General features: G+C 36.6%; 1 protein-coding gene across 1 annotated transcript; it reads right to left on the bottom strand.

Annotated features, from left to right (window-relative positions):
- Positions 1-5,089: 5,089 nt before the first annotated feature.
- LOC136261274 (uncharacterized) lies at positions 5,090-8,053 on the bottom strand. The gene is made up of 6 exons (XM_066055251.1): positions 7,723-8,053; positions 7,427-7,579; positions 7,195-7,320; positions 6,958-7,129; positions 6,497-6,899; positions 5,090-6,390 (listed from the first exon to the last, which is right to left on the bottom strand). Exons 1-6 carry the CDS (start codon positions 8,008-8,010, stop codon positions 5,259-5,261), a joined length of 2,274 nt encoding a protein of 757 aa, XP_065911323.1. The 5' UTR covers positions 8,011-8,053; the 3' UTR covers positions 5,090-5,258.
- Positions 8,054-9,902: the final 1,849 nt, after the last annotated feature.

The following is a 9,902-nucleotide window of genomic DNA, read 5'->3' as shown; positions in this document are numbered from 1 at the left end:
TGATGTTAGAATGGTGTGATTATCTACCTGTTAGCTCATGTAGCTGCTTGTAGCTGAAAGATAATGTTGAAAGTAGTTTTCCTGGTAGTAGTATCACTTCACTTATTATGGAGATTCATTGCCAAATTGCCACCTCCACATTTATGGTATTTTCACCGTATCTGACACTATTCTTGAAACATCAAAGTGACAGTCAGTAGTCTTCTCAACATGATGTAAACACAATACCATATAGGAGACTGAGTTATAATATTTTTACAAGCCATTAACTGACCGATTACCTACTAAAAGTACATGCATGGTTGTAACAAATATGACATACATTATAGTACTGCATACCACCTGTATGGTGGTGTCACATACCAAATAGTCCTCTTTCTATCCGTGAACTTGTACATACTTGTCAACAAAAACAAGTGGCAGGTGTGCAACTTCATGTTCATGCAAGAGTTTTCTTTGTGGACTTGATATGCTACACCATTATATTAACCATATATAGATATCTCCATGACACTTCCTGTAGTGCAATATATTATGCCGCTTAAACACCACAATGTTTATTGTCTTAGTTCCAAATATTGATGCAGCAACTATTCAAAATTGGCCCTCAAAAATGATTTTTAAGACTTTATTTTCGAAATTGATTGTGGCACCACTAAAGTGCAGCTACTATTGAAGGTGCGGTATTTAACCAAGGAAATATGTATGATACTATATACCTGATTATGTATGACACTTGTAACTATAGCCATTATTTCATGTGGCCAGACTTTGAATTTTATATTTGGTCTAAAACTAAAAGATGCATGGTTGGCTAACTTATGATGTGTCCAGTGTAGTCATATTGCTATCATTTAGTAATGAAATGTCTCACTCTCAGGAGTGATGTAGTTGTCTGGGGAAATCTGTCACAAGTAGCTATAGACAGGATATGCTGTACACTTTGATGGTGTTAGTCCTTTAATGTTTCTAGAAGTGGCTACATTCTTACAGCCAGCAATGCTGACTTTTAAGGCTTTGTAATTTGTAGTAATTATGTGGGGTGATGTTTTCTGAATACTTCAGTCTGGCAAGCTCCAAACTAGGATGATGCTTAATTTCGTATACCATGCAGCCATACCAAGGCATGCAGCAAAAATTTAGTAATTCAATAATATCCCCCAGTAAAGTAGTACTGTGGTACATTGAAACCTCGTATATCACTGACCCCATTGTCACAGATTAGAGCGATGTTGAAGGTGCATGGTGAAAACCTTATTGGATTGTCAGATTTTTAAGGTGTCAAATTTTAGTACTATTAGTGAACGCTGTAAACACATGCAGCTTAGGCTAGCTCGAGAACAATAAAACTGTAGGCAAAACTACTTGTGCACACCTATATGTTTATGCACACTGCATGCAGATGAGCGGTTCCTGGTATATCTAAGCTGTAAGCATGTAGCAAACCACAATGAAGCCACCTACTCTAATACAACACACAGGATGGGATGTAAGTGTACTTAGTGCATTCAGTTAAAAAAAGGGAAAGAAAGAAAAAACTTTGTCTCAAGATTTGTTCCTGTGCTGCATTGATATGACAAGTGACAGCTATATTAGTCACACACACATATTTGCATGTTGCTTAAGACCTTAAAAGTAGAACAGAGGTCTGCATGCTGACAAACTTTTGTCATTTATTATTTAACTAATGCATAAAATTTTGAGAAAATTACATTGTCTAACTGAATATTGTTTCCTGAAGCAACTGCATGCTGTTCACATCGGAGAATTTATTTTTTTATTAAAGCTTTACAGCGCAAGTGCTGAAGGTCTGTAGGACGCCTGATGCCTGATCCTACAGTCTCTTGAAAGTTGTTACAGAAAGTGTGTTTGAAAAGGTGGAGAAAGGAGAAAAAATCCCTAGGCAGCCTCGAACCTGCAGCCATCCAATTAACGCTCGAACGTTTACAGGGGTCCGCCAAGCCGTCAGGATGTTTTCTCCTCATCAATTTCGTGTATATATGTATCCAAGGAACTCTAGAGAGTGACTATAACAGCAATGGCCTTCTGTGTCTATTTTGTCATACTACAAACAGTTTTTAAAGAATCCGAATCTTAGTTGAGATAATGTACGTAGATAATTATTTTAAAGGTATAGAGTTTGGTATCAGAACAATTTTATAGGGTTTGCTAGCTCATTGAAGTCCATAGTGTAATGGAATCTTTACCGGCATTACTACAGGAGTTAGAGCACAATGTTGATTTGTTCTTTTTGCAAATCCAATCACATATACCAAATATAAGTTGATACAACATTAGCCTTAACTAAATCAATTTTATAGAAGTTTACCTCTATATGGCTCTACAGGGGCAGAGGAGGGATAATTGAGTTGGTCAGGCCATTCAGTGTATAAGTTGAAATTGCTACTATATACATGGTGCTGGTTTAATAGTTACTGCATAATAAAATGACGTCAACTTAACTGCTACAATGTAGGTGTACTATTATTAGTAAATTTAATTACATCTCTAAACAGCAGTTTGATGTATTAAAATAATAGTTTATATTTTATACCATCATATTGTCAAATACTATAAGAATGTCACAAAACTGCAAGCAATTGTAATATATTCATAGAAACCCTACACTAATTGCTCTCTATACATACGGCATTTTGCCCCTGTTTATATCATTTTTAATGCCACTACTTCTGAAGTCATGCTTTTCAACAGCACCATGCAGCATTAATTTTTTGCTGTATTACTCACAACTTAGCCAACATTACACCCACTATCATATAGCTGACTGCAAAGCACTGCACAACTTAGCATACTGTGAACATTTTCATCAAACAATTACATTGATATACAATCACACAGCACTTTAACGGAATTCTTTGTTTGTGAAACATAGCTATACCCTTCCTGTTATAGCTACATAAAAATGCTACATGTTTATTTATTTTGCTGTATATAGTCACCAACTTTAATAATACCTGTTTCCTTGGAAAAGATCCCGGTCAATTGTAGCTGACTTATTATTTTACTAACTTCAATTTGAAGATTGTGTATCTACAGGTCGACAATGCATACAATTACAAAAAAAAAAAAAACTACAATTACTGTGGTGCACAGTAAACTTAACATCATAGTCACACTTTGTAGCTACTCACATGTGAGCTCAGCTGATTATAAGCATGATCTAAATTGAACAAGTAATGGTGAGTTTACAATGTGGTCTTAATGGTAACTAATGTATTGTGTCATTATGACAGTTTCACATGCAGCTAAGTGATTGAAGGAATTCAGTGATTGAAGGAATTCAGTGATTGAAGGAATTCAGTGACATCAATTATATTTATGCATGCACATTGTTAGACTTTCTCAATGAAGCTATGGTGACTAGAGAATTAGGTATATCACAATTATGCCTTAGTAGTGGTGGGATTACTTCCTAAATCATCAAATTAGCTACACAGGTCCACAAAATTTTGTTTCATTTACAATAAAACTTCTCTGTTAAATGATTAAGTAATCAGGAACTCTTACTTTACTATATGCCTAGAACTGCATTTAGTACAAATGGATATAGTTATATGTACCACTTTCACACCTCAGATCAAAGGAAAGCCAGTGCATATGTATCACATATCACACTGTCTCAAAATGTTAACGAGATATATGCACTGCTACCAGTGCGTATATCTCGTTAAGGCAGTGCATATATCTGCCTTAACGAGATTTACGCACTGCCACCAGTGCATATATCTCGTTAACTTGAGACATTGCATACCTAATAGGTGTGCACACTATATCCAGAAATCATCAGATTTCTTTGGTGTTATACTGTTATCCTCTTCTCTAATATAGGGAATCAAGCAAGCTGTGATTGTGGGATTGAATTCTGCAAAACAACCTGTGATTGTGGGATTCAATTTTAATACATTAACAGTAGTTTGTTTTTTACTTTTGTAAATGTAGCAATTAAAGTAACATAATTAACGCTAGTCTCTTAAAATTGCTATATTAGCAATAATAAAATCAATCTACTGTTTGATGTATTAAAATTGAATCCCACAATCACAATTCGTTTGGAAAAATTCAATCCCACAATCACAGCTTACTTGGTTCCCTATATAAGAGAAGGGTATAGCAACTAAAGATTTTGCCAATTAGGTGAGTCTACATGCTAAAGTAGAACATACCAGTTATACCACGGCTACTCGTGCTTTGCCTGTATATATGCACTCTTGCCCATGGTATAACTATTACTTATACCATGTGTTTCAGGCTCTAATATTTTACTGTATAATGCATGCAAGGGCCATGCAATACAAGTATTTCTGCTGTACCGAAGGTATTTGCCGTGTTGTTGCTCTAGCAGTCATGATAATTGAAATGTGATGTACAAGTGTTAAGATTGAAAATTCTGTATATATGCACTCTTGCCCATGGTATAACTATTACTTATACCATGTGTTTCAGGCTCTAATATTTTACTGTATAATGCATGCAAGGGCCATGCAATACAAGTATTTCTGCTGTACCGAAGGTATTTGCCGTGTTGTTGCTCTAGCAGTCATGATAATTGAAATGTGATGTACAAGTGTTAAGATTGAAAATTATGGAAGGACAAAGTTATATGACCATAATTATTGTGAACATAAGTTTTCCCTCATTTACTCAAATTTCAAAATTCTCAAGTTAATAATTTTAGTTATGCTAGTTCATGAAAACAAGCTATACAGTTGCCAGAGCCTGAAATTACAACTTTACAATGTCCGGACAAAATGTCAGAATAATTTCAAAAATGGTCAGACATTGGTCAGACATAATCAATATCTGCACAGATACACATGTGTACAGAGTACTTTCATTCATTATACAAAGTGTTAATGATAACTCTAGTATACAAAAGCTACAAAGTATTGGATATTGAAAACTAGCAACATAACCAGCTGCAGAGACACACAAAAATATTTTGATATGATTTAGCTGGTGCTGACATTATGTCAGATCAACATGACATTTGGTCAGACAAATGCTAAAAATGGTCAGAAATTGTCTGATGTCTGACTGTAATTTCAGGCACTGAGTTGCACTTGCAAAGTTTAAATACTTAATTGATAATTAAAATGAAAATACATGTACAACAGTACAAGAATTATTGGTTTAAAAATTAATGAAATAATACAATTCCTCAATAAAAATATGGTTATATATAGTGATAAACAAATTTATTATAGAAAGAAATGATCATTGATGCTGTAGCTAAGTATTTACAGTTCATAAGACATGAAATATTTCAAGCCGTCCCCAGTGTTCACTCCTGCCACAACTAATGGAGTGAATCCATTCATGAGTTGACTTTGTATAACATCCTCCACCTGGTCTGATGTGGCGTCCATCACTAAAATGTAATTATCAGGTGTTTTGGTCATCTCATGGAATACAAGTGAATACTGGACAGTACTGGTAGGAACTGTGCTAAAATGATTCAAGTAGTATCCTCCTTTAAATCGTCTGTTAATGGCACTCCTTAGCTTGCCTATGTTTATACTTGGCAGATGCTGAGTTAGTGTGTTACCCTGAGCATACACCGAGCTGTATCTAGGTGATCCTTTGTTGGTCAGAGATATTGTGGTGCTCAGCAGTGTATTATTGAGTGATTTTGACTTGTACGCTTTATTGTGGCCTCTTCTAGAAGTCCTGTAGGTCTGAAAGTGAGTCAAACTTGTTTTCTCTACTACAGCAATATAGTCAATGCCATTCATGTCATACAAGAGTGTGGCTTGATAACCATTAGCCTCATGGTCAGCTACCATACTCTTAATCTGTTTCACTTTGCCATGCATTAGTGTTTTGAATTCCACACTAGCCATATACTTGAATATTAAGCTGTAATAGTGTGAGGAATTGATACTGTGACTGTGAATGTAGATCAGCTTATAAGATTTGTCCTCCATATCTTCAATGTAAGTGTGCAGCTCTGCTGATGGCACTGATGAGAACACTTGGTATGGTTCAGCTGGAACTTGAAGGGGGTCAATGTGTAGTAGACAATTTGGTGACTGATCATGAAACTCAGAAGGCACAAAATTGTTAATGCTGAGTTTGTCTCGAGTACAAGAAGAAAGAATGGCATCTTTTACTTCTAGTCCAGTGGCCATCCTGTTCATACTCCAGTAGACGGCAGCAGCTCCACTCACTAGGGGTGTGGCCTGAGAGGTACCGGTAAAGGTTGTTGCACCATTTTGAGTAGAGAATGAGGCACTACGGATATCTTGTGCCGGTGCAAATATGTCAACACAACTGCCATAGTTGGAGCCATCAAATAATCGAAGGTAAATGTCATCATTTCGCTGTGTTCCGCCAACTGTGAGAGCAAGAGGTGATGCACCAGGAGAAAACCTGTGACGAATATGACATCATAAACACAGTTTATAGCTAGTTGTGCTCGCCCACATTCTTGTAGTAACTTAATACAAAACAAAGACTTAACAATTTCTATTGTTACCTGCAGGCATCACTGAAATCATTTCCTGCAGCAACAACAACTAAGATTCCCTCCTCTGTTGCATCTCTGATAGCATCATGGACAGCTCTACTTATAGGACCTCGTAGTGACATACTAATGATGATCCTCCGATCTTTATTAACTATCTGCTCCCCGATCACATGGTTTATCCCAAGAAGAACATTTGAGTAAGATCCTGACCCAGAACAACTGAGAACCCGAGTGCTATACAGTGTAGCTCCTTTAGCAACTCCAAATGTCTTTCCAGCAGCTAAAGCAGCAACATGAGTTCCATGCCCTTGACAGTCACTTCCTTGTTGGTTACTCCCAGTTAAAATATCAACTGGGTCATAAAAATCATTTTTGACTCTCCCCTCAAATTCATCATGATCATATCTAATTCCTGTAGCAAACATTTAGCCATATGATCAATATGGTATTTAGTTTATTTCACCACTAACCAGTGTCAAATATATAAATATCAATTCCTGAGCCATTATTAGGAGTGGAGAACAGGCCATCCAGAGGTAAGTCAGTTTGATCAATTCTGTCCAGATGCCATAATGGTGTTATAGATGACATGTTAACCTCTTGATCTTCTTCAATGTAGTCTACCGCTGCTTGGTCACACATCTATAATGTGACAAATTACACATTTAACACTCGTGTATTATTTGTACTTGCTACAGTACACGTACCATCCTGACTCCATCATGGTTCATTCTCATTGTGGCTCCACGACGGTTCCGATTTTGAAATTCTCTTATTCCGGTGATCATCACTGAATTGTTCATGTCATTTGAAGCAGTAACAATAACTGGCATCTGTAATGTAAAACAATAGTCATAGTCCTGATCTCATTGCCACCAGGGACCATATTATACATGCGCAGATAGCTATAGTCACAGTCATAATAGTGGCTACACTCACCATTCCTGATAAGCTGGATTGTTTCTTGATTATCACAATGTAACTGGAAGAAATAACAAATTTTGGATTTCCTTTTACTAGCTTGTTGCATTTGTAACCATTGTTCATTTCCTCCATTACTTTAATTGATATAACAAGTTGGCTGCGGCACAGCTAAAAGAGAAGAAGACATAGCTATAGTTGAGAGTAAATAATAAACTACAGTCAAGAGTAAATAATAAACTTTATTGTTTACTCTTGCTATAGTGTGTTAGCTAATAATCCATGCAGTATCTGTACTGAGCAGTTTACTGTACCTTTTTGAGGTCTCTTGGCTCTAAGACAGCAGTAAACCACATTGAGTGGTAGTTGATGTCTCTTGCACCATCTAATTTGTGCAGCAGAGCTTGAACAGGTTGTGAATTCGTTCTTTGTCTGGTTCTGACCGTATAACGTCCCGTTTCCATGATATCCTTAGAGGCTTCAACGTTCCCTGTTGGACCATTGTTTAAAATCAGCTTCTTGCAGGCCATAGCTGAAGTGAAGATCGTTGCTGTGAGCAACAGTAGTAGAAACTGTTGTAGCAGTCGCGAGCTGAAATTCATTACTAACTATCTTTAATTCAGGTTTACTGGTTTGTTGCAAAGGCCTGGCTGCCACACCTTTTATAGGTAGCGTTAACCGGTACGTATTCGAAGCCATAGGTGAGAAAAATAAAATCACCAAGGACAAAGTATAGTAACATCCGGTGTTCGGCATTGAGTTATATGGCTGCTATAAAAACGATTATCACGTATACATAGGGGTGTCCTAGGCACGTGATATCAGAAGCATGTCCCACATTACACAGACCGTTTGTCCACATGCAGTAGCTACAGCATACTTGGAGGTGCATTGTATAGAATGCATGTGTAGCTATGTGGAGTCGGTTGTGGAGAATGTCACTCCCCTCAGTATCATACCCTTAGGCACAGGATGTGAGTTTTCATCCAGGAAGTGACCGAGCATAGCTGTAACTGCAAAAATAAGCCCACAACATACTGATATAATAATTGTATAACTAAACTGTCAGCATAAGATCATGAAAGTAATAATATGATGTCATTTGCCCTTTGACTTGCTCAAACCCACCTGAGGACTCACATACAATGCAATTATTTTATATTGGGATATTGAGATCAATAGCCTTGTGAGGGATCAGTTGGCATAACTATCCTACATCACACAAGTTAGGTAAGATGTAGCTATACTCATCTAGCACAAACCTGCACATTTGTGAAACATATTACCACACCTATACTTGATATTCAGTTCTGTTCTAAATTAATGCTATAAACAGCTCAACAACGCAGCACAAAAGGTCTAAAGCATTGTTATTACTGCATTGATGTATATATTATGTAACTATTTGCATGGTGTATATAACAGCTAGCAGTGTTTCTAATTTGGAATTTCACTATCTACTTATCTGCAGTGTCTCTAAAAGTATACACATATTAGCTAAGATAAGATCAAATTTATAATGCGTCTGTATAGTTATCCGGTTGCCGGGAAGAATCCTTAATTAGTCAGACTCACTGATAATCAGTTCTACCTACACCCATAGTGACGCAACCAAAGACATGTCATGTGATAGCCTTGATGATGCATACCATACCTGTTACCTGTTTAGCTGATGTTATAGTGACAGCCATACCTTCAATGAAAGGCTGACTGTAAGTAAAAATTTAGTTATGGTGGTGCTGCCTCTATAGCTGCATTGCCAAATATTTGCCATATATGCTATATCCATTGGTAAATAGCTAAGATGTTAGCTGTAGTCTTTCAGTCTGCATACTAATAGTGATGTGTAACCCTAGCAGTTGTGTGTAGTTGTTATTACAAACCCTGTGATCATCTAGCAACGACCTCTGTGTGTATGTGTGATGTAAACTTTGCACCAATCCAAATTGTAAATTAGGATGTGACTGTGATCCAATTGTTATTATTTATGACGTTTATTCTGTACCTAAATCATAAGTCAGTATAGAGGTCAAATTAAAACCAAAGATGCATCAATGCCAGTGGAGCAATTAACGTTAATCATTGCATAATTTCTGTCAAATCTCATTGTTATACAAATCCTTTATACTAGAATATGCCTCACCCATATGGGCTCCTCACCTCAACAATCTTATGTCTTTGCTATAGAAAAGCCAATTCAACATAGTGCTGCAAGGTATAAAATAAACAATTTCTCATGGAGAAGTAGCGTTACCCCATCATGCTCACATCACTCAACTGGAATTGCGGTGTACTTATTGTAAACTCAGTAGTCATGTACTATAAGATAATCAATAGTCAAATGGAAGTATCATCTATTTCATTAACATCAATGTCATCAGTTACTAGAGGTCACTCTCAATGCTTCAGAATCAAACAAGCCAGAATTAATTCTTACTTATTCTCCTTCTTGCCATCCACTATTATATTATTGAACAATTTGCCAGAAGATATT

Source organism: Dysidea avara, chromosome 7 (assembly GCF_963678975.1).
Source record: "Dysidea avara chromosome 7, odDysAvar1.4, whole genome shotgun sequence".
Lineage (NCBI taxonomy): Eukaryota > Metazoa > Porifera > Demospongiae > Dictyoceratida > Dysideidae > Dysidea > Dysidea avara.
Note: the sequence above shows the minus strand (reverse complement) of the source record. Positions and strands in the feature narration are given on the sequence as shown.

Bases quoted from the DNA above. Each gene is read 5' to 3' on its own strand.
- LOC136261274 (XM_066055251.1), bottom strand. From the start codon at position 8,010: ATGAATTTCAGCTCGCGACTGCTACAACAGTTTCTACTACTGTTGCTC. The intron at 7,321-7,426 runs GTGAGTGTAGCC...TTTACATTACAG, and splicing joins AATCCAGCTTATCAGGAATG to ATGCCAGTTATTGTTACTGC. The intron at 6,900-6,957 runs GTTAGTGGTGAA...TGTTTGCTACAG, and splicing joins TATTTATATATTTGACACTG to GAATTAGATATGATCATGAT.